Raw genomic sequence first — 26,935 nt, forward strand, 5'->3', positions numbered from 1 at the left:
TCTATCTATCTATCTATCTACTTAAAATAATAATAATAATTGTGTACAGTGCTCAGGTGCACTACAACTCATCTAAAGTGTATATATAATCAGGTGTAGTTTCGGCGGATTTCGGAAAGCATGAGGGCCTTAAAAGATGCAGTGTCATGGCAGTCAACAACTGACGCAGGCAGTTTATCCATGCTTCAGCAACTCTGAGCGTGAAAAAATGTTTCCGAAAGTCATGGAGCTGTATTGTTTTCTGACTTTGTAGGCATGTCCACGTGTGTTAGACCATGAGATCAAAAAGGTCTATCTGTCTACTTATGTCTATCTGTCTACGCACCTGTCTACCTCTCCACCTCTCTGTCTAAGCCACGCGGGAATGTCTACCTGTTGGCCCAATTTGTTAGAAATAGCAGCCAAATCTCCTTCAACTCTCACCACACACTACCTTTAAAATGAAGGAACACGGCGAGCACTCATACTTAAATTACATTTGAACTGAGGCTCTTGCTTTTTCGGAGTTAACCTGTGATTCAACAGACATACCGAGCAAATTAATATAACTCCAGAGTTCAAAAGTAATTAATTTGTTTGCAGCGATGAAGAAGTTTTCAGATAATTATATTTTCTAATGGTATCAAACAGCTGGTGGATTAGTACCACTATTTAGTAGATAATTAATCTCTCTCTCTATGTATATATAATTATTAGGGAATATTACTTTTGAGTACACAGGACAATGACATTCAAATGTCGACCCGAGTAAGTATTGAAACTAGATCCCTTGTATCTAAATCAATACCAACGTACTTTTATGAAACACGTGTAGTCTTATAAACGGAAAATACGGGACTCAGAATAGATATAATTAGTATAAGATTTAATTTTTAACATTTTATGGAGGGGGCGGGTATATTGAGTTGAAGGTGGTTCTGTCTATAAAATTATATATATATTATAATTAAGGGCTAAAGAAGGTTATTCTAAAGCCAATACACTGATTTATCCACTTATAATCCACTTGTTACAGGAAAATTGAACTGAAAGCGGGCAACTAACCTTTAGAAAATTTAAATTTCGTTATCTCTATATTGAATCAATTTCGGAATTAATCCCTATAAAGGATACATATATATATATATATGTGTGTATACTGAGTTATGTATCTATTTATCTAGCTAGTTCTGTGTGTATCTGTTCTCTCTCACGCGTGTTCGGTGTGCATTCAAGCGTGGACTCACAGATGATGCGTAACACGTGTGAAACATTCCTTTGAAACCTGTCATCATCTGATTTACCGTCAAAGAATCACCGACATCCTCACACGTAAATAACATTTTTCGTGATGTTGTTATCATGCAAGTGGTGAGCATTGTACGTTTTAGTTAAGTAATTTCCTGTTTGACTGTGAGTGTCGGTGACCCGGTTTCGATTCCCTGTCGTTCCAACATGTTACTTAAAACACACGACGATCGTTACAAATTATATTTACCTTTTCACGGCAGTAAATCTGTTTCAGGTGTCTCTATCAATTCACATCTCAATACCATTGTCACGGAATTACCTTAAAGTAGTAGTAGTAGTAGTAGTAGTAGTAGTAGTAGTAGTAGTAGTAGTAGTAGTATTAATAATAATAATAATCCTTTCTACTATATGGCTCAAAGCCTGAAAATTGGTGGGAGAGGGCTGGTCGATTGGATCGACCCTAGTACCCGGCTGCTATTTATTTTATGGATGAAAGACAAAATGAACTTCGGCGGAATTTGAACTCAGAACGTCCGGCTTTCCTTTTGGCTTTATAATAACAAAGGTTTCAAATTTTGGAACAGAGCCAGAGTTGATTAGATCGAACCCAGTGTTCAAACTTGTCGAGCAGACTTATGATAAAAGGCTTTTTTCCATCCGTGACCACCCCATTTCCTCCTTGCATGCAAAGAACCCAGGACTACATTATCCTTTGAAGACATTGGAGTGTGAGTGACGTGAGGGAAAATTTGGCATCTATTTCTAGTAAGTAAGTCTAGGGATAAGGTGGGAGCTACTTCGTTGGCTGGAAGCATCCGGGTGGTTTGTGATGCAATGTCATTCGATCCTACCCCTGGCTCAAACGTAAGGGGAGTTCCCTTTTTTTTTTAGATATAAATATAAACTGATTGACATGGTGTTATTCACCAACGATGTTAACACTTGACTCTCTCTCGATGCCTTTTCACGCCACCTTAGAATAGACTGACCCTTCGTGAGGCTTGCTCACCCCACTTTTCTCTCCTCTCATATCGTATCTGGCCTTCACTTCTAACTGTACAACCAGTCCTTCTTTCCCAAGAACGGCAGACACCTTCAAATTCCATCCCTTATCAAGTTCTTCTTGTAGATATTAAAAAGGACCATCTGTGTTAATCTCTCTGGGTTTGCAGATCTTGCGAAGGTTACTGGTACGGCTCTTTCGTCCAAACTAAACTATTTACAATAATTAAAATAAAAAAAAATATTTAAAAAAACAACAAGAAGCCGGTAGGAAACAAAATCGACATCTAAATTCATCAGAAACGCATAAACAATGTCAGTAAAGTATTTTGTTTAAGGCCCACAGATAAATTCCTATCGAATGATCCGTGATTGCCCCACCTTTTTCTCAGATATACTGTATCTAAGACAATATGTCATTTATCTATTTTTGTTTTCCCAAAATGGTTAGAATATGTTTTGTGGAAGATTTGGGTGTATTTTTTGCAAGGCCAGTGACCATGTAGAGGGTCCGTTGTTGGCTTGCAACCACAAGTTGTAATGGAAACTAATTTTCTGGAGGAGGAAGTCTCCTTAAATTTAAACCCTTTTAAATGTTCGCTAAAATATACATACGCTATATATATATATATATAATATATATATATATATATAATATATATATATATACACAGAGTGTGAGTGAGGTAGGTAGGTTAGTATTGTTATTGCCCAAGTTCAGTCCTGATTAAAGCAAACCTATAATCAAAAGTAATCCAATTGTACACAGAACTACTAAGCTAGCCAACGTATTCTCCGTCCTTTTTTCGGCGATTTGGTGCGTTTTGAAAGAAATTTGGTTGCTATTTCTAGCAGATCGCGTGGCCACGTAAAGGCGTTGTCATTGGTTCTGTAGGAAGAAGCAACGATCGCTGAAAGTTTATTTCAGGATTGTAACCGGAATGGAAATCGTAATCTCTTGTTTGTCAAAACATATGGCTTGAAATTAATGTGATTAAGTATTAAAATGCTAGTAATTTAATCTTTCCATTGACTGCCACGTGGTAAAAATGTAATCATGTGTTGGATTGTCTTGTTAAAAACGTGTCGCTGTAAATACGCGTTTTCATTCTGGAACATGGGAGGATTTTCTTGGCAACATTCGGACATGAAATTTTTGCTACTTCCTTTAAAATATTCTATCACGAAAATCTGAAATAAATGATTTGTGTGTTTAATTAAGTACATTGCTACTCGGGATAAATATTTATCCGTTCATAATATATATAACATAATTCGGTATTTATAGATCCATTTCAGCCCACTTTTTAAAGAATCGGTTTCGCCCATGAGAATCGTCGGGAGAAACCAGGGTTTGTTAGAAGGGTTACTAGGAAGAAGACCTATAATTTCTGTACTATATAAATATCAACGTACACACTCTATTAGCAAATACTCAAGTGCCTGTTTTAGCCAGCTACACACACACACAGTTGCAGACTGGCCAGGTTACCAGCTTACCCAATGGCAAGTGGGTCCCTGCGCCATTAGAATCCATATATGGGGGCCCGTGTTAGTATCTAAGGGGCCCATCCCTTGAAGTTTGAGAATTTTTTATTCACTCCTGCAATAATGCACTAATTATTTCAGCCTGGCTGTATTTGTAGACAATTGAAAAAAATATTTTTAACAAAAAAAATATTTTAAATTGAATGATAGCCTGGTAGTTGCGGGTGGGTCCCCTTAGTCTCATGGCAACCAATATTTTTTAGACCCAGTCCACCACTGCATACTCATATGGTTATATTTATTTCTTTATTACCCACAGGGGGCTAAACACAGAGGGGACAAACAAGGACAGACAAAGGGATTAAGTTGATTACATCACCCCCAGTGCGTTACTGGTACTTATTTAATCAACCCCCGAAAGGATGACAGGCCAAGTCGACCTCAGCGGAATTTTGAACTCAGAACGCAAAGACAGACGAAATACCTATTTCTTTATTGCCTAGAAGGGGCTAAACACAGAGAGGACAGACAAATGGATTAAGTCGATTATATCGACCCCAGAGCGTAACTGGTACTTATTTTATTGACCCCGAAAGGATGAAAGACAAAGTCGACCTCGGCGGAATTTGAACTTAGAACGTAGTGGCAGACGAAATACTGCTAAGCATTTCACCTGGTGTGCTAACAATTCTGTCAGCTAGTGCTCATATATGTGCTGGCAGGGGCACATTAAGTGGTTGCCCCCAGGAGAGCCATGGGTTTAGGAACCCAATGCTGACTGATATAAGCTTTGGTTTGCTATCAATAAATAAATCCTGTAGGCCAGAGCCTTGCTTTTCCCAAGTTGTGGGGGTTTATACTGCTGTTAAAACTGCCCTGCATGTCAGTAGGACCCATGGAAAATCTACAGTTATTATGAAAGTCTATAAGATAGTTGAAAGTTGAAAAATATCCATGGAAAACATACCTGGCCAAGGGAAATGTTACCTTGCTTGGTAAACAGGTGAGGGTTAGCAACAGGGACAGCTGTAGGAAACCCTCTTCAATGAATTCCATCCAGCCCCATGCAAGCATAGAAAAGTGGACATTAAATGATGATAATGATGATGATGACAAAAAATCGATGAAAATTTATTGGACCAAAACAGAAATGGGTTGGATTGTTAATTCATCATCATCGTTTAACGTCCGCCTTCCATGCTAGCATGGGTTGGACGATTTTGACTGAGGGCTGGCGAACCAGATGGCTGCACCAGGCTCCAGTCTTGATCTGGCAGAGTTTCTACAACTGGATGCTCTTCCTAACGCCAACCACTCCATGAGTGTAGTGGGTGCTTTTTACGTGCCACCCGCACTGGGGCCAGTCAGGCAGTACTGGCAACGACCTCGCTCGAATCTTTTACACATGCCACCAGCACAGGTGCCAGTAAAGCAACGTTGGTAACGATCACGCTCGAATGGTGTTTAATTGTGTTAAAAAAATGTTTGTTTCAAGGTGTGGAGTCTGGCCATGAATCCAATATATTCTGTGGACAGTGGTGGACTGGGTCTAAAAATATTGGTTTCCAGGAGACTAAGGGGGCCCACCAGCAACTACAATGCTACCGTTTATTTTTTTTTGTTTTGTTAAAAGGATTCTTTTCAAGTGTCCACAAACACAGCAAGGCTGAAATAATGCATTCTTCCAGGGGTGAATAAAAAATTCTCAAACTTGAGGGGATGGGCCCCTTAGATACTATCATGGACCCCATATATGGATTCTAATGGTGCAGGGGCCCACTTGCCATCAGGCAAGCTGGTAACCTGGCCAATCTGCCACTGTCTGTAGCTGTGTTATTTTGTCAATTATAAGCAGGTGTAAAGGTCCATATTGATATCTATATATACAGGGTGGCCCAAAAGTAGGTTCAAAGTTATCACATAAGCACTTTAAATTTCTTTTAAAACATTTTATTACATTTCAATTTCCATCTTATAATCATACTAGCAGTATTGCCCAGCATTGCTCAGGTTTGTTTCAACCCTTTAGAATTGGAATTTTTGAAAAGTAAAAATTTTGCATTATGTAGCTTGTTATTCTCTTTAAGTGAACATTTTTCTGGTTGAAATACACCGAAAAATGGCAACACAGCAGTCAAAAAATCGTAAAAAATAGGGATTTTCATAGGAAAAAAGCACCTTTTTGATGTAAATAATTTCTGGTGTTAACATGGTCCGATTTGAATTTTTTCTTCTAGGGAAGGAAGTGCAAGCCTTCTTCTATCATATTCTCAATTTTGGCCAACTTGCGCTGCAGGGTCTCGGAGGAGATAGTGTTACATGAAGGCTACCAAACCTGCCTCACACTGAAGACAACTTCAGCTTTATATAGAGAAAGATTGTTTATGCACTTCTTAAACAGACAATGTTTCATCTCTCAGATGCTCAAAATGTCCTCCTTCAACATTGCAACATTCTTCAAACCTCTTCAGAAAACTCTGACACACAGTGCGGCACAAATTCCAATCTCCATCAATTTTAGTGAATCTGTCAGAAATGTAACCATTTAATTCATTTACTGTTTTGGGATTCTTATAAACCTTGTTCTTTAGAACACCCCCCAAAAAGAAATCCATTGGTGTCAGGTGAGATGAACATGATAGCCATTCGATGCTGTCCCGTCTTCCAACCAACACTGTGGAAAGTCTTGGTTAAGGTAATCTCTTACTGTCAACGCACAATGTGGAAGTGCTCCATCTTGCTGAATAATGGTTTCATATTTTTATATAATTAAGATCTAAACATTTAATATATGAATGCGAAAGAGGTAGCTAAATAACTGTAAACCTACTTTTGGGTCACCCTGTATATATATATATATATATATATAATATATATATATATATATATATCCTGTATCTTTTACTTTTTACTTGTTTCACTCATTTGACTGTGGCCATGCTGGAGCACTGCCTTTAGTCGAGCAAATCGAACCCAGGACTTATTATTTGTAAGCCTAGTACTTATTCTATCAGTCTCTTTGTTGAACCACTAAGTTACGGGAACGTAAACACACCAGCATCGGTTGTCAAGCAATGTTGGGGGGACAAACACACACATATATACAACGCGCTTCTTTCAGTTTCCGTCTACCAAATCCACTCACACGGCTTTGGTCGGCCTGAGGCTATAGTAGAAGACACTTGCCCAAGGTACCATGCAGTGGGACTGAACACAGAACCGTGTGTGTGTGTATATATATATATATATATATATCTTCGGCATCCATCCGTCTCGAGAGACGATGGTGTAGCTCGGAAAAGGTGTTGAGTTTATCTGCACTTCCTGGTGTGGCTGTTGCACACCAATCATTGAGTGGCAGTCCCTACCACATCTGGTGCAAGTGAAAGGGGATGAGAGCTGTGGTTGCTGCTGCTGCTGCCCCTTTCGCCTGGTTCTCTTTAGTTTGGCAGTAGTGGTCCTCAGGTTCTTTGCTGTCATGGCACCCTGCTTGACACTGTGTCGCCAGGCACTTCTGATATACTTCACATCATATATATATATATAATATCACTCAATGTCTATTTTGCCATGCTTGCATGGGTCAAGTGGAACTTGTTGAAGCAGATTTTCTATGGTTGGATACACATCATCACTACTACATCCATCATGATTCACAGCAATCAACGTTTGTTTGCTACATGTTCCAGCATCTTCCACAGCTTCACTCTGTGCCACACTGACCGACATCTCCAATCTGAATGTTTACAGTTGTCAACAGAAACTGTGATAATGACATTTGCTACACGATTATTCTAATTAACTAACGAGGCAGTTCCATCGTATTCCCTTGATGGCTTACTAATTTTCTATAGCAGCCTCCCATTGGCTTCAAATTAGGGATAATACAAGCCAAGATGAGGGAGTCCCTATGTGGTCGCTTTACTTGTTAGAAATAGCAGCGTAAATTTCCTCCAGTCACATCTTGCTGTCTTCATCATCATTTAACATTCATGTTCTATTCTGGTATGGGCTGGACGTTTTCACAGGGGTTGGCAAGATGGCGCACTGCACCAGGGTCCTTAGTCTGCCTTGGCCTGGTTTCTACAACTTGATGCCCTTCCTAACACCAACCATTTTGCAGAGTTTACTGGGAGCCTTTTATGTGGCACCAACACTGGTGCTTATTATGTGGCACCTACACCAGCAGGGTGACCAAGTAACTTGTGAGACAAAGACCTCTCAGCTGCGAGAGAGAGTGGAACTGGAGGAAGGGACTTTGTGCTCGCTGAGAGGTTAGAGTATAATAGAGGAATAGCAATAAGTGTCTTACTGTATCCCAGTAGGAAAAAAGAGGAGAAGAATACACACGATAGGCTTCTTTTAGTGTTCCATTTGTGTGGTAAGAAGCTTGCTTCCCAACCACATAGTTCTGGGTTCAATCCCACTGCGTGGCACCTTGCACAAATGTCTTTTACTAAAGCCTCAGGCTAACCAAAGGCTTATGAGTGGATTTGACAGATGGAAACTGAAAGAAGCCCATCATATATTTATATATGTGTGTCTCTGTGTTTGTCCCTTTTCCTCACTATTGTTTGACAAATGCTATTGGTGTGTTTATGCCACCATAACTTAGCGGTTTGGCAAAAGAGCCCGATAGAATAAGTACCAGAAGAATAAGTCTTCGGGTTGATTTCTTCGACTAAAAGGCGATGCTGCAGCATGGCCGTAGTCAATTGACTGAAACAGAAGAATAAAAGAGTGTGTGTGTGTCTTTGATCCCCAACCACCGCTTGACAGCCGGTGTTGGTGTTGGTGTGTTTGCATCCTCATAACATAATGGTCTTGTAAAAGAGATTAACAGAATAAGTACTAGGGTTACAAAAAAGAAAAAAAACCCAAAGAAACAATACTGTGGTTGATTCATTCGACTGAAAAATTCTTGAAGGCGGTGCCCCAGCATGGCCACAGTCTAATGACTGAAACGAGTGAAGGATAAAAAAGATAAAGTGTTTCATGCCATGCCATTAACTATGTCATCCTGATGTATTCCCTGCAATTCGGATGCTGGAGAATGGGAAGAGAGGGAATCGGTGGAAGACAAAATGGTTTTGAAATAAGCGGAGAATAGCATTTAGAAAACAATCGTCAAATGGGAAATTTTGTTTAGCAAACAATGAGACACGTGAGGATAAATTAGCTCTGTATTGATTTTGGGTCGTTAGTGTTCAAGTGTATAGCCTTGAAGTTGTTTAGTAACATAAACACTCTCTGGCTGCTGTGTGTGTGTTTGTGTGTGTGTGTGTGTGTGTGTGTACACACACACATGTATGTATATATGAACATGTGTGCGTATTTATATATAAATATATATAAATGTTTATATATACACATACACACGCATATATATATATGCACATACATACATATATGTATAAACATAAATATATATATATACACACACGTGTATATATATATACATACATACACACACACATATACATACATATATGTATATACATGTACTCTTTACTCTTTTACTCTTTTACATGTTTCAGTCATTTGACTGCGGCCATGCTGGAGCACCGCCTTTAGTCGAGCAAATCGACCCCGGGACTTATTCTTTGTAAGCCCAGTACTTATTCTATCGGACTCTTTTTGCTGATCCGCTAAGTGACGGGGATGTAAACACACCAGCATCGGTTGTCAAGCAATGCTAGGGGGACAAACACACACACACACACACACACATATATATATATATATATATATATATGGCCGTCTGCCAGCCTCGTCTGGCACCTGTGTCGGTGGCACATAAAAACACCATCCGAGCGTGGCCGTTCGCCAGCCTCGTCTGGCACCTGTGTCGGTGGCACATAAAATCACCCACTACACTCTCGGAGTGGTTGGCGTTAGGAAGGGCATCCAGCTGTAGAAACACTGCCAGATCTGACTGGCCTGGTGCAGCCTTCGGGCTCCCCAGACCCCAGTTGAACCGTCCAACCCATGCTAGCATGGAAAACGGACGCTAAATGATGATGATGATGATGATGATGATGATATGACAGGCTTCTTTCAGTTTCCGTCTACCAAATCCACTCACAAGGCATTGGTCGGCCCGGGGCTATAGCAGAAGACACTTACCCAAGATGCCACGCGGTGGGACTGAACCCAGAACCATGTGGTTGGTAAGCAAGCTACTTACCACACAGCCACTCCTGTGCCTATATACATATATATATATATATGCACACATATACATACATATATACACAAATATATATATACATATATATATATTTATATACATGTCTGATGCCAGTGCCGCCTGACTGTCTCCCATGCCGGTGGTACGTAAAAAGCACCCACTACACTCTCGGAGTGGTTGGCATTAGGAAGGTCATCCTACTACTATAGAAACCTTGCCAGATCAGATTGGAGCCTGGTGCGACCTCCTGGCTTGCCTGTCCCCAGTCAAACTGTCCAACCCATGCTAGCATGGAAAACAGACATTAAACGGTGATGATGATGCATACATACATATATATATACACATACATACACACACACACATATATATATACATACTTACACATACACATATACATACACACACATATATACATACATACACACACATATATACATACATACACACACATATATACATACATACACACACATATATACATACATACACACACATATATACATACATACACACACACATATATACATACATACACACACATATATACATACATACACACACATATATACATACATACACACACATATATACATACATACACACACATATATACATACATACACACACATATATACATACATACACACACATATATACATACATACACACACATATATACATACATACACACACATATATACATACATACACACACATATATACATACATACACACATACATACATACACACACACATATATACATACATACATACATATATATATATACATACATACACACACATATATACATACACACACACATATACATACATACACACACATACATACACATTCACATATATACATACATACACACCCACCCACCCATGTTTGTATGCGGTTATGTCTTGTGGTCTCGTTCGGTGCAGATGACAGGTGTGGGTTTTACTGTTTCTTGCTAAACAAGCAGCGCAGAAGATTTGTTTACGGTGATCAAATGTTTGCATTGTATATTATGTCACCCCTTGCATCAGATCGTCATCGTCTCCAACGGCTGAATGGTGTGTCACATATCAGATGTGGAAGCACTCCGTCGGTTACGACGACGAGGGTTCCGGTTGATCCGAATCAACGGAACAGCCTGCTCGTGAAATTAACGTGCAAGTGGCTGAGCACTCCACAGACGCGTGTACCCTTAACGTAGTTCTCGGGGATATTCAGCGTGACACAGAGAGTGACAAGGCCGGCCCTTTGAAATACAGGTACAACAGAAACAGGAAGTAAGAGTGAGAGAAAGTTGTGGTGAAAGAGTACAGCAGGGATCACCACCATCCCCTGCTGGAGCCTCGTGAAGCTTTAGGTGTTTTCGCTCAATAAACACTCACAACGCCCGGTCTGGGAATCGAAACCGCGATCCTACGACTGTGAGTCCACTGCCCTAACCACTGGGCCATTGCGCCTCCACACATATCAGATACCAAAGTGATTGCAGCAATGAGGTGTTTTGCTCAAGAACACGATGCATCACCTGGTTGAGAATTGAAACCATAATCTCACTATCATGAATGCAACACCCTAACCACCAGGCCGTATGCCCTATGTATGTATGTGAGTATGCGCATATATATACATATGTGTGTGTGTGTATGAGCGAAAACAAGGTAAAAGACAAAACTAAGGGAGATAAGTTTGAATGAATGTGTTATTAGTGTAACACTTGAGGGGAGAGGAAAAAGTCTTTGATGTTTCAGACTCTAGTCCTTTTGCTAGCAAAAATGGGAGGAGGAAAAGGAAGTGGTAGAAAAAAATAACAAAGAAAGAAAAAAGCCCCCTCCCCCAGCTCCTAACCACATGGTTCCAGGTTCAGTCCCACTGCGTGGCACCTTTGGCAAGTGTCTTCTACTATAGCCTCGGGCCGACCAAAGCCTTGTGAGTGGATTTGGTAGACGGAAACTGAAGGAAGCCTGTCGTATATATAATATATATATATATATGTGTATGTGTCTGTGTTTGTCCCCCCAACATCGCTTGACAACCGATGCTGGTGTGTTTACGTCCACGTAACTTAGCGGTTCGGCAAAAGGGTCCGATAGAATAAGTACTAGGCTTACAAAGAATAAGTCCTGGGGTTGATTTGCTCGACTAAAGGCGGTGCTCCAGCATGGCCATAGTCGCATGACTGAAACAAGTAAAAGAGTTATGAGAAAACAAATTCTGTGGGACTCCAAACTGTAATTATGCCAAAGAATGTTTCCTTCTGCCTGGCAACTATTTACATCTTGTGTAGACAGTGTAATTTGATAGCTGAATGTCTCAGCTGTGAATAAAGTGCCATCGATAAGATATGGTACGTGGATTTATTGGCTGCATGTCTGATAGTCTGGCACCATTATAGACACATCATTGGCAGGAGTTCAGGATGGAATGCCTTTTTCTTGCGCAGAAGAGTAAACATGGAATTCGTGGTGCAGTCTGTCTGTTGTCAGCGAGGTCTGTATGAGAGGTTAAACGTGGTGTGCCCAGGAGGTACCTGAGCTAAGTAAGAAACAAATAAGACGACAGAATTTCTATTTCAATAGAAGACAGCTAGGAATATTTAGCAGCATTATTTTTGCCGTTTATGGAAAAATGCTAAAGAGGGTTTAGTCTTGTTCTGTGACAGCCTTGGGCAAGGATCTTCTGCTGTAGTTCCAGGCCAACCAAAGCATTATGAGTGGATTTGGTAGACTGAGAAACTGAAAGAAGCCTGTCGTGTGTGTATGTGTGTATATATGTGTGTGTCATCATCATCATCATTGTTTAATGTCCGTTTTTCCATGCTAGCATGGGTTGGACGGTTCGACCGGGGTCTGCACCAGGCTCCAGTCTGATCTGGCAGTGTTTCTACAGCTTGATGCCCTTCCTAACGCCAACCACTCCGTGAGTGTAGTGGGTGCTTTTTATATGCCACCGGCACAGGTGCCAGGGGAGGCTGGCAACGGCCACAATCGGTTGGTGCTTTTTATGTGCCACCGGCACAGAAGCCAGTCAAGGCAGTGCTGGCATCGGCCACGTTTGGACGGTGCTTTATACGTGCCACCAGCACAGGTATCACAACTACAATTTCCATTATACAGCAAAAGTACAATAGCAAAAAATGGTTAAACACTAACACAATAAGCCAACCGTAAGCACACTTGCTCAGCGTACGAGACGTAGTGACCGAATTCATTGTAACAATTCAACTCAATCTTTTACAGTCAAACGACACAATATTCAACACACTTAAATGTTAAAAATACAAACTCTGTGGCTAAGAAGCTATTACTACACTGATGTGGGTCAAAGATTTCATGCGTTTGTGTGGGCGTCTCTGTTTTTTGTAGGTAAACTTGTGTTATTCTCTCTCTCTCTCTCTACGTGACATTATCAGAGTGATTGCCATCAACTTATGGATTTATGGATTGTCATTAACTTATGGCTCGTAAAAACTTTTACGAAACCTAACACGAAACAATTTGGTGATCCGTGTACGTAGGTACATACATGTGTGTGCGTGTCTATATAGAGGTGACATTGTGTGTCTGTGCATATATCTCTTTTACTCTTTTACATGTTTCAGTCATTTGACTGCGGCCATGCTGGAGCACCGCTTTTAGTCGAGCAAATCGACCCCAGGACTTATTCTTTGTAAGCCCAGTACTTATTCTATCGGTCTCATATATGTATGTGTGTGTGTGTCTAAGCTTGTGTGCATGCGACTGGATCTGTGGCTAAAGGTAGATTTAAGCTAATAACAAAAATCGTGACATGGGAAATTTATTTCTCATAATACAATGCTATAGATTTTTTTGTATTAAATTTTTTTCTACTTTACTGGTTTATTTCCATTCTATTGTTGTTTGTTTCTTTTGATTCTACCAGAGATACAAATATATTCATATGTTTACGTCACGATTTCATATTCATTATTATATTTTGTCATGCAATGTTTCTCTTGTGAGAAACTAAACTGTCAACTTCACAGCTGCCTCTGGCTATAAGCGTTAAAATAATTATAGATTATTTGATAGATTGAGTAAATTGTTGCCTAGTTAAATATCATCCGGGCATATAAGAGACGTTTGTAGTTGACACATTGACTGGGGTGACTTAGAGAGGGAGCTAAAGAGGGGCTTGTGAGTATCAAGAAAAAAAATGAAAAAATGGAGGGAACTCCAAAAGCCTATAGTTTTCTTGAAATTTAAGAGGACCCTCCCATCCAATTTGGGGTCTGAAAGTAGTCTTGAGTGGAGACTTGCTTGTATGAGTAGCTGTCAGTCTTCTTAGAAAAATCTTGCCCAGATCTCTGCATACATTGTACAGTCCACCTTGACCTATAGAAAAACCTATCTTTGACCAATCATGTCACACGTCCTGTAAGGGTCACAGGTCATGCTCTTCTTCTTTAGAAAGCAAAACAAAGACAAATTAGTGTATAAAAAAAAAGAATTATTGCTATTCTCAATACTCAAGGAAGGAAAGTAGTACACATACATACATATAGCTATGTGTTGTATACATTGGTTGTATAGGCACAGGCATGGCTGTGTGACAAGAAGCTTGCTTCCTAATCACATGGTTCTGGGTTCAGTCAAGAGTCTTTTACCATAGCCTCAGGCTGATCAAAGCCTTGTGAATAGACTTGGTAGATAGAAACTGAAAGAAGCCTGTCGTATTTATATATGTGTGTGTTTGTGTGTTCTGTGTTTGTCCCCCACCAACATTGCTTGACAACCGATGCTGGTGTGTTTATGTCCCCGTAATTTAGTGGTTTGTCAAAAAGAGACCGCTAGAACAAGTACTTGGCTTACAAGGAATAAGTCTTGGGGTCGATTTGCTCGACTAAAGGCAGTGCTCCAGCACGGCCATAGTCAAATGACTGAAACAAGTAAAAGAGTAAAAGAGAATATATATATATATATATATATATCTTTTATTTTTTACTTGTTTCAGTCATTAGACTGTGGCCATGCTGGAGCACCACTTGGGAAGAAATTTATAGTTGAATGTATTGATCCTAGTACTCTTTTTTTTAAAGCCTGGTACTTATTCTGTTGATCTCGTTTACTGAATTGCTAAGTTACTGAGCCATAAACACACCGCTCTGTCAACGATCCCACTCGTATATATTGAATATAGAACATATGTATGTATATTGTTGTATATTATTATGTATATGTGTATGTATATATATATATATATATATATATATATATATATATATATATATATATATAGGAGCATTGGTATATGCACTCATATGTATGTGTATATTATATATTATGGGTATGTACCCACTCTTCTATGGGTGTACCTCCTCTGATATTCATATTTAGATAGTACTTTATAATCTCTGAAGAGGACTTGGGATATTTTTGTAAGTGTCTCATTTATAACCGCATATTGACTTATCACACCTGGCTAATATGAGCATAATGAGATACCCATATCTACATGGCTGAAACAGCTGTAAGATGTAGTTTATATTTATATTTATTTATATTCACTTATACATATTGTACTTATTGTATCATATTACTCATTGATGTGCATTGTTTTGTTCTGTACTATTATGTTTGACCTTGATGTTCATACGTAGTGGGTTAATAAATTATGTGATTGGGTATTATCTGGTAGTTGATTATTGATTAAGGTGTATTTCTCCATTTTCTTATTTTGTATATATATATATTTCTTATAAGCATTTCAAGATTAAAAACCTGGTGTAGAACTCAATATATGTATTCTTCAGAAGGAAGCATTAGTCAAGGACAGGGTGGTAATAGGAAAAATGTGGAATAAAAGGAATAAATAGCCATTTACTATCAGTGTTGCTATGATACAAAGAGGAAAAAAATGTAATATAAACCAAAAGAAAAAAAAAAAAGAAATTAAATAATCTGGTCATATCTTGGTGTGTAAATCAAAATGTCTGTTTAAGTTTGCCAAGATTATTAGTAAATAACTATTAAGTTTCTTTGTTACTAAGTCAATGACGAAGAATACAACCACCACCACCACCACAGCTGTCACTGCTACCATCACTACTACCACTACTGCAATCATCACCACCACCATCACCACCACAATCATCACCGCCACTATCACCACTGCCACCACCACCACCACCACCAACATCACTACCACCACTACTGCAATCATCACTACCATCACCACCACTGCCACCACCACCACCGCCGTCATTGCCACCACCACCATCACTGCCGCCATTACTGCAATCATCACTACCATCACCACCATCACCACCACCTTCACCACTGCCACCACCGCCGCCGTCATCGCCGTCGCCACCACCACCATCACTACCGCCACTACTGTAATCATCACTACCATCACCACTAACACCACCTCCACCGCTTCACCATTGTAACCATCACCGTCGCCATCCTCATTGCTGACATAAAGTCTTGGCAGGATTGGTTTTTGTTTCCTCTTTTCGGCGCTATCCTATCCTACAACTGGCTGGGTCTGCACTGCCTTATCTTCCTATCTTCATCTTTGAGATACGTTTCATGATAAACACGTCTTTGACCTTTGTAACAAATAAAGCTAAGAGCTGGAGTGGCCCAGTAGATAAGATATCAGGGACCAGCCACTCCTAAGATTGTCGGTTCAGATCTTCTGAAGATATGTTGTTGTTGATGTTGTTTAGTCCTCCAAGTCTGTTGTGATCTTGTAGTCTTATAACCAAAGACTTTCCAGCAGTGACCATTCTTTTCTGTCCTATTTTAGACAGACAGCAGCAATACATTATTAAATATTCCTTTTGTAACCTTGGAACTGCAAAATTAAAATTTCATAGTTGTTCTCCCCCTCTCTCTCTTTTTCTCTTTCTGAGTAACCATGTACCTCCTCTATAGCAAGACACCTGTTTCTGCCTCTCTGTCACACTCTAACCTTTCATCATCTGACCCAAGAGCCCCGCCTCCGATGCCCCCTCCCCTTTCAAAATTCCTTGTCCTGCAAGTTACTGGGTGACCCTGCTGGTGCCACATAAGAAGCATTCAGTCCACACTGTGAAGGGGTTGGCATTTGGAAGGGCATCCAGCCGTAAAAACCATCCCTATGGCTAACAGGTTAAAGGGATGCATGTCTATGGATTACTCAGCCAGCCAGTTGCCCGTTGATTTCATGAGCAGCCAGTTCCATAGATCGAATCAACTGGAACTCTTGCCATCGTAGGAGACAGAGAGCCAAGACAAACTTAGCATCATTACTGGAATCATCATCATCATCACCATTTAACGTCTGTCTTCCATGCATGCATGGGGAGGACGGTTGACAGGGGCTGGCCAGGTGGAAGACTACCTTTGGCTACTGTGTCTGTTTTGGCAGGGTTTTTACAGCTGGATGCCCTTCGTAACACCAACCACCCAGCAGAGTGGACTCAGTGCTTTTTATGTGGCACCAGCGCAAGCAATACACACACACACACACACATACAATGGGCTTCATACAGTTTCTGTTAGCCAAATTCACTCTCAAAGCATCAGTTGACCTGGAGTAAAATAGTAGAAGATACTTGCTCAAGGTGTGCCATGCAGTGGGACTGAACCTGAAACCATGTGGAAGCAAGCCTATTAACCACATAGTGACGTGCTTCAAAGTTTTCTCATCATTCATTAGCAACTTCTAAAACATTTTAGTCTTGGGAACTTCTGCGTCTTATCCAGACTAACAAAGAGACGTAATCGTTTTGCTGAGAAGTTAACAGGAAGTTCCATTGTCGTCAGCCGGAGACAATAATTTCCTTGTTCTGGAACAAATCCTCTCTTTTTCCGTCGACCATTCGATTCTTATGATTGGAATAATTACAGTCTTTTACTTAAACTGTTCGGTCTAAATCCATTTAGATTTCAATCTAAATATATTTAATCCTTGCCCACCCATCTCCATGATGGCGATTATCATTGTTTTATTTACATAAGTGGAAAGGAAGTGTTTATCTCTATCTCTATCATAAGTGAAAGCACGTGGCTTAGTGGTTAGGCTATTTGACTCATGATTGTAAGGTCGTGAGTTCAATTCTTGGCGATGCATTGTCTCCTTGAGCAAGACATTTCATTTCACATTGCTCCAGTCCACTCAGCTGGCAAAAATGAGCTGATGATGCAGTTTCTCAATTAGTGGACAAGTGTGGTCACCTTTTGTCAGGCACGTGTCTTCTTCCCCTCCACCCCCACCCCCCAGTTCATAATTAGTGCCCCAAACAAAATGCCTTGCAATATTTCTTCCCTCTTTTTCACATTCCAAGTTCAAATCCCGACGAGATCGACTTTGCTTTTCATCTTTCAGGCGGTTGGTAAAATAAGTACCGTCAAGTGCTGTGGTCAGTGGTATCAGCTATCCACAAGTCCCTCAAAAATTGCTGGCCTTGTGCCTAAATCAGAAGCAATTATTGTTGTTGTTGTTGTTGAACTGGCAAGCTGGCAGAATCATTAGTGCACCAGTATTTTGTCCATCTATATGTTCCGAGTTCAAATTCCGCTGAGGTTGACTTTGTTTTTTGTTCTTTCGGGGCCAATAAAATGAGTACCAGTTGAACACTGGGGTTGATGCAATCAACTAGCCCCCTTCCGCGAAATTTTAGGCCTTGTGCTTACAGTAGAAAAGATTATTGTTATTATTGAGGCAGTGTGCTGGCAGAAACGTTAGCACGCTGGGCTAAATGCTTAGTGGCATTTCATCTCTCTTTATGTTCTGAGTTCAAATTCCACTGAGGTCGACTTAGCCTTTCGTCCTTTCAGGGTCGATAAATTAAGTACCAGTGAAACACTGGGGTCGATGTAATTAACTAGTCCTCTCTCTCCCAAAATGGCTGCCCTTGTTGCAAAATTTAAAACCATTATTATTATTATTATTATTATTATTATTATGTTATTATTATTATTATTCTGCCAGATCAAGACTGGAGCCTGGTGCAGCCATCTGGTTCACCGGCCCTCAGTCAAACCATCCAACCCATGCTGGCATGGAAACTGGATGTTAAACGATGATGATGATGATGATGATGATTATTAATTGATTGATTAATTATATTACTGCAACATCATGTGTTTTTTCTTTTGTTTTTTTTTTTATTCCAAGTTCTGGTTTCCGATATTACTAATGGATTTACATTTTTTCCTCTCATCCAAATGACCTTCCATATTCATTGCAGTTGTTCTATATTCTTGCTTCATACAACACAATATGAGATTGCATGTTTTCCAACCATCATTAACTGGGCTGCTGTCTCAAATTACTGGTTTGGACCTAGGCTGAGCTTTGCCAAGCCATTTATTCCTCTTGGGGTTTGATAAGATATGACTACAATCAGTGAAAACATTTAATTGTTACGTAAACCCCGTCCTGTATCCTTGACCGAGCAGGTCTATGATCAAAGTTATTCCGGCCTTGACTCTCCCACCTATTGTTTTAAATCTTATTTCAGAAATGTGGAACACTGCTTGTGTGATGGTGACGTTCCTTTTATAAACTATTATATGATGTTAAGACAAGGACGCACAAACAATTCCACATACACACACCCATGTGCACATGCGGACACACAGACACACACACACACGTGTATATACAATGGGTTTTTTTTGTGCTTTACCAAATTTATTCGTAAGGTGTTGGTTGACCTTGGGCTATAGTAGCACAATGGAGGAATGTGGTTTGGTGGTTAGGGTGTTGGACTCATGATAGCAAGATTGTGGTTTCAATTCTTGGACTGGGCGATATGTTGTATTCTTGAGCAAAATACTTCATTTTAAGTTGCTCCAGTCCACTCAGCCAGCAAAAACGAGTTATCCTGTGACTGACCAGTGTCCTGTCCAGATGGGGAATATATATAGGCCAGAGAAACCAGGAAACTGACCCTTATGAATCAGTATGACTCGAGAAGATAACTTCACCTCTACCTTATAGTAGCACAAGGTGCCATGCAGTGGGATTGAACCTGCAGTCCATATGGTCAAGAAGCAGATTTCTCGACCACACTGCCAAGTCTGTTACCTTTTAGTTAAACTAAAATACATATTGGAGTAATTCTGTTGTTTTCCAGTATTGACCTTAAACAGCCTCTTCTGGAGCATTCTGCCATTGAGCATATGGCCAAGTGGTTAAGCTGTTGACTTGCTGTTGTAAGGTTGTGGGTTCAGTTCTTGTAGCAGGCATGCATCGTCTCCACATTTTATTTACCACGTGAACTACGATGAAAAAAAACACAAGATATACTCTTTTACTCTCTCTTTTACTTGTTTCAGTCATTTGACTGCGGTCATGCTGGAGCAGCGTCTTTAGTCGAGCAAATCGACCCCCGGACTTAATCTTTGTAAGCCCAGTACTTATTCTATCGGTCTCTTTTGCCGAACCACTAAGTGACGGGGACGTAAACACACCAGTATCGGTTGTCAAGCAATGCTAGGGGGACAAACACAGACACACAATATATATATATATACATATATACGACAGGCTTCTTTCAGTTTCCGTCTACCAAATCCACTCACAAGGCATTGGTCGGCCTGGGGCTATAGCAGAAGACACTTGCCCAAGATGCCACGCAGTGGGACTGAACCCGGAACCATGTGGTTGGTAAGCAAGCTACTTACCACACAGCCACTCCTGCGCCTATGGTATATGGTATATAATTTATTATTTTTTTTGTGCAGGGGTTCCTTGTGACATGTAATTTATTTTAAGGGTCATGCAAGGGTAGAAGGGTTGAGAAACACTGTTCTACTGTATTATGTCTGAGAATGTGATGGTCACTCATGTTTCTGACCATTGGTCTGCTTGACCAGGACTGAACAGAAATTAAGCAATGGTAACAGCAACAACAGCTGTAGTCTTTTGGAGAATAAATAAATGAGGTTAATCAATGATAACGATGTGGAGGAACCTGCTTTGCATTTCAATTTCCTTTTTTTTTTTTATTAACAGGAAGCAGATATTGAAACGCCGCCGCCGAGCGACTCTGCCAAAAGTCCCGGTTCTACGGTAAGTTGCTGTGACTGTTTGTTTCAAAGTCTCTGAGAGAGGAGAGAGAGTGTGGGTGTGGAGATGTGTGAGAAGAGAGAGTGAATGTGTGTGTGTGGGGGGGGGGGGGTGAGAAAGAGAGGGAGAGTGAATGTGTGTGTGAGGGGGAGAGTGAATAGGTGTGTGAGTGAGAGAGAGTGAATGTGTGTGGTATTGTGAGAGAGGACAGTGAATGTGTGTGGGTGTGAGAGAGAGAGAGAGTGAATGCATGTGTGTGTGTGAGAGGGAAAGTGTGTGCATATGTGAGTGAGACAGAGAGAGGGAGGGAGAGAGTAAAAGAAAAGGAAATTTAGGCTGTTTTTTTCTTTTGTTTTTTTTAAAGAATTCTTTTGGCCATTTGGTTATATGTTACTGATTTTCTTTACCGTTTTTTTTTACCTTCTCCAATTTAAATTGTAAATTCTTTATTGAATTCCATTTCGGTCGTTAATGTAATTCGTTTTCCATTCGAGATAAAATATTCTGTCTGACTGGACCAAAATAATTTAGTTCTTCTGTAATTGATAGGTTTACCAGTCTATAACGGTCGCATGTCTTGTAGGATGTATTTAATAAGCTGCAGACTCAATTATACATGCCTAAAACCATTTAATTACCAGAGATAATTAGCAGATTATGTGCAGATGCAAAGTGGTCCAGTGGATAAGGTGTCAGACTGCTAACTCCTAGATCTTAAGTTCAATTCTACTGCAAGTGTTTCATGTATGTGCATTTGGGCACAGCTCTAAATTTTAGGCATCTTGGTCCTCTTAACCGTTCTACATAGGTACCAGATCGTTCAAGAATTTTTCTTATCTGCAATTGACTGGTTTCTTGTCCAACAGGAGATTTGACACCACTCCGTCATGGACACCATTGCTATCTTCTTTCCGTCAACTCTCGTCCACCGTCGTATTTAATGAGACGACGCACTGCATTGTAATATACTCTTTGAAAATTTAAACATATAAATGTTAAATGCAGCATATTTGAGCTCCTGTGTAAAAGTCATCATCACCATCATTACCATCGCCACCGTCATCCACCACCACCATCACCACCAGTCGTAGAAACCATGACAAATCAGACTGGAGTCTGGTGCAGCCTTCCAGTGTGCCAGCCCAGTGAAACCATCTGACCCATGCCAGCATGGACATCATCATCATCATCGTTTAACGTCCGTTTTCCATGCTAGCATGTGTTGGATGGTTCGACCAGGGTCTGGGAAGCCAGGAGGCGGCTCCAGTCTGATCTGACAGTGTTTCTACAGCTGCATGCCCTTCCTAACGCCAACCGCTCCGTGAATGTAGTGGGTACTTTTTACGTGCCACTAGCACAGGTGCCAGACGAGTTTGGCAACAGCCATGATCTGTTGGTGCTTTTTACGTGCCACCAGCACAGAAACAAATATTAAATGATGATGATGATGATTGTTAAAGATGTTTTGGGTACCCAATTTTTAAACTTTTGGCTATGCCACTCACAGGTTGCCCTTGTGTTTGAAAAGGACCACATGTTTGGCATGCTTGGCTTCATGGCATGTACTGGGCATTTTTTCTTCTTTCCTTTCGTTCTAGCACTAGTGAGGTCATCATGCAACTTGTAAGATTAAAACAGGCAATCCGTTTCAGATTTTAATTTTAATGTGAAAATGTGAGAAAATAGCAGCAATTAATTCTGACCTTGAATAAGTTTTACGTCACCACACGACATAGTGTTGTGTCATCACTCAGGTTGCTTAGGAAGTCCTCTTGTTTATCATCTGCATTCTCGATTAATCCTGATGTCATTAATTTTAATTCTTCTCTTTGCTGTGTCATGTTTTATTCATAAATTAAATTGTTTCTTTTGTTTGTTTTTGTTTTTCTAATCAGCTGGATAACTTCTCCAGGGAAGATTTGGTGAGATTCATCAAAAAACAGACACTCGTCTTGCAGAAGACCAGATCACAATGTGAAAGTATGTAGTCTATATAATTCACATTAATTATTATTATTATTATTAATATTAATTATTATTATCATTATTATTATTATTAATTATTATTATTATTATTATTAATTATTATTATTATTATTAATTACTATTATTATTATTAATTATTATTATTATTATTAATTATTATTATTATTATTTATTATTATTATTAATTATTATTATTTATTATTAATTATTATTAATTATTATTATTTATTATTATTATTTATTATTATTATTGTTGTTGTTGTTGTTACTGTTGTTGTTCTTGTTGTTGCTATTATTATTATTATGTGATTTTCTTATTTAAGTTTTGTTTCCATTTCTTGCCAAGTGTCTTCCTGACACCTAGGGCAAAGAAACTCACTCTATACACCGATAGGCCATTAAAATAAACACACCAGATTGTTCATTTACAAAAGCAAAGTTACGGAGAAAAAAATAAACTATTTACATGGAAGGTCATTGTTCTATCTGCAACAATGTTGTTCTCAATACGTATGACCTACAAGTTAAAACAAGTCTTTGCACTTCTAGCAGCGATAGTAAACCAGGGTTCATTCTCAGCTAATTTTCAATTCCTGTTTTGATCATTCCTATTGCTCCTACAATCACTGCTATTGTAACCACCTTGTGACCCCACATTATTTTGATTTCAATCATCATCATTGTTTAACATCTGTTTTCCATGCTAGCATGGGTTGATCAGTTCGACCGGGGTCTGGGAAGCCAGATGGCTGCACCAGGCTCCAGTCTGATCTGGCAGTGTTTCTACAGCTGGATGCCCTTCCTAACGTCAACCACTCCGTGAGTGTAGTGGGTGCTTTTTACATGCCAGGCGAGGCTGGCAATGGCCATGATCGGTTGGTGCTTTTTACATGCCACCGGCACAGGTGCCAGGTGGGGCTGGCAATGGCCACGATTGGTTGGTGCTTTTTATGTGCCACCGCCACGGAAGCCAGTCAAGGCGGCGCTGGCATCGACCATGTTTGGATGGTGCTTTTTATGTGCCACCGGCACGGAAGCCAGTCAAGGCGGCACTGGCATCGACCATGTTCGGATGGTGCTTTTTATGTGCCACCGGCACAGGGATCACAATTACAATTTCCATTAATTTCAATGAACAAGTCCTTATATTCTTTCGCTGAGATATTAAGATCATAAGGGATACAAATGCTGATCAATGAACAGACCTTAATATTTTGGTCTTTTACAACAATATCTGATTTATTAGTTTTGATGGTTCTGTTTCATGTAATGGAATCTCTCAAAGGACCATTACATTTTGTCCTTCCGTTACAGCCTCAGAGTGGTGCTTATACCACTTGTCAAGTTTTGATTTTACAATGCCAACGTATTAACCAATGTCGATGTTGGCCAACTCCGTCATGTCTTGAGGTATACTCTACACTCTAACTTTTTATTAAGTGTTCCACTGTTTCAATCTTGTGAGGGCTGTGAGCTGGCAGCACTTCCTAAGCAACCTAAACGGAATTTGAACTCAGAATGTAATGGCAGACAAAATGCTTAGCAGCAATTTTTTGGCTCTTTACATTTGGGGTTCAAATTCTGTTGAGGTTGACTTTGTCTTTAAACCTTTCAAGGTTGGTAGAGTACAAGTTTATGTACTCTAAGATAAAGTACAAGTCAGGGACAGGGTCCATGTAATCAACTGACCACCCTTTCTAAAAACTGCTGGCCCTCTGCTAAAAAATTAGATTGTTATTATTTATTTCTTTATTGCCCGCAGGGGGCTACACATAGAGGGGACAAACAAGGACAGGCAAAGGGATTAAGTCGATTACATCGACCCTAGTGTGTAACTGGTACTTATTTAATCGACCCTGAAAGGATGAAAGACAAAGTCGACCTCAGTAGAATTTGAACTCAGAATGTAATGGCAGACAAAATACCGCTAAGTATATCACCCAGCATGCTAACGATTCTGCCACCCTGCTGCTCTTTAGGATTATTATTATTATTATTATTGTTATCATCACCTGTGTTTTGTAGTTGTTACTGGTGCCACGTAAATGGCACCCATGCCAGTGACATGTAAGAGCACTCATTACACTCCTGGAGTGGTTGGCACTAGGAAGGGCATCCGACTGTAGAAACCATACCAAATCAGAGTGGAACCTGGCGCAAACATCCGGTTCACCAACTCCAGTCAAACCATCCAACCCATGCCAGCATGGAGAGGAGACATTAAATGATGATGATGATTATGATGATGAAATCTTGCTTCTCAGAGCTATTTATCTTTCTTGCTCTGGTTAATTCTGTGAGAGCAGACAGCAACCTGTTGTTAAAGGTCTCACAAAATCTCTTTCCATGATTTATAAGACTTGGCACATTATCATCATCATCATCATTATTATTGTTGTTGTTGTTGACAGCTTTTCTCTTTCTTTACAATTTCTGACAATTTAAGCAAGTTGCCACAGAAAAAAGCCAACAATAATAAACCATTCAGGCCGGCAATAAAACTTAGATTATACAAAACAGAGGCATACACATTATAGACCTGCGTAGGAAGTCTATTTATTTCTGTGTGAACGCTTGGTAGTTTGAGGTTCAATCTAGTTCAGCCTATTAGCCTTCAGGTTACTCCGTCGAATGCAATCTCGTTTGTTCACATAACCTTGAATTAATCCTGCTTTATGTCATAGCCTCAAGATGTCAATAGGCGCAGGAGTGGCTGTGTGGTAAGTAGCTTGTTTACCAACCACATGCTTCCGGGTTCAGTCCCACTGCGTGGCACCTTGGGCAAGTGTCTTCTACTATAGCCTCGGGCCGACCAAAGCCTTGTGAGTGGATTTGGTAGACGGAAACTGAAAGAAGCCCATCGTATATATGTATGTATGTATATATATATATATATATATATTATATATATATATATATGCGTGTGTGTGTTTGTCCCCCTAGCATTGCTTGACAACCGATGCTGGTGTGTTTATGTCCCCATTACTCAGCGGTTCGGCAAAAGAGACCGATAGAATAAGTACTGGGCTTACAAAAGAATAAGTCCCGGGGTCGATTTGCTCAACTAAAAGGCGGTGCTTCAGCATGGCCGCAGTCAAATGACTGAAACAAGTAAAAGAGTAATAGAAATGATATCAGGAATTAAAGGGGCTGAACAAGAGTTTTATGTATATGTATGTATATTTGTATATGTGTGAGTGTGTATCTATATATGTATATATGTGTGTGTGTGTGTGTGTATTTCTATATATGTATACATGTGGTTGTATATATGTGTGTGTGTGTGTTTTTATGCTTGTGTTTGTGGAGGGGAAGTTGTCATGCATGGCTGACTGCTGGCCTTCCGTAACCAACCTTACCTGAGTTTGTTCCTCGGAGAGGAACTTTCCAGGTGCAATCTCATGGTCATTCATGACCGAAGGGGGTCTTTAACCATTTGATGATGATGATGATGATGATAATAATGAGGATGAATGAAATCATTATGAAATCAGACCACAGCAGAATAATATTTTAGATTCAAAAGATGGAAATAGAATTTTAGTTGAGAAAGTGGTGTCTGTTGCTGGTAAATTTAATAATTGTTATATACTCTCCTTAAACAATTGTTAAATCATATACTCTCCTTACACAATTGTAATCTCGCAATTGAACAATCGTGGCAACTAATAACCCCCCCCCCTTTCTCTCTCTCTCTCTCTCTCTCAGTTGCCGACTAGCTGTACTTTTAAAACTCTCTCTTTTTCTCTCTTACTTTCCAACTCTACCAGAAGCTTGCTATCTCTTTTCAGACTTGCTTTAATCTCGTGTCTGGTCGACGACACACTTAATTCATCTCATAATATTAAAGGATTATCAAGGCATATTTGCAATATTCAGTACATTTTTTCTTAATTACTTTTTGTTTGGTTTGTCCAGATAAATTATCTGTAACTAATGTCCGTGTGAACCAAATGAACAAGAAACGGCGATAGACCTGATTGTGTCAGGTTTGAGTTAACCCTTT

General features: G+C 39.8%; 1 protein-coding gene across 4 annotated transcripts in view; it reads left to right on the forward strand.

The window, feature by feature from the left end:
• The window catches only part of LOC115222011 (GRIP and coiled-coil domain-containing protein 2), a 133,471-nt gene that overhangs the window by 3,001 nt on the left and 103,535 nt on the right, over positions 1-26,935 (forward strand). For all 4 annotated transcript variants that reach the window (XM_036511341.1, XM_029792123.2, XM_036511343.1 and 1 more), the window contains exons 2-3: positions 20,890-20,946; positions 22,839-22,923. In XM_036511341.1, the coding sequence (XP_036367234.1) occupies positions 20,890-20,946; positions 22,839-22,923 (142 nt within the window). The remainder of the gene's footprint in view (positions 1-20,889; positions 20,947-22,838; positions 22,924-26,935) is intronic.

The sequence above is a fragment of the Octopus sinensis genome, linkage group LG19 (genome assembly GCF_006345805.1).
Source record: "Octopus sinensis linkage group LG19, ASM634580v1, whole genome shotgun sequence".
NCBI classification, from domain to species: Eukaryota; Metazoa; Mollusca; class Cephalopoda; order Octopoda; family Octopodidae; genus Octopus; species Octopus sinensis.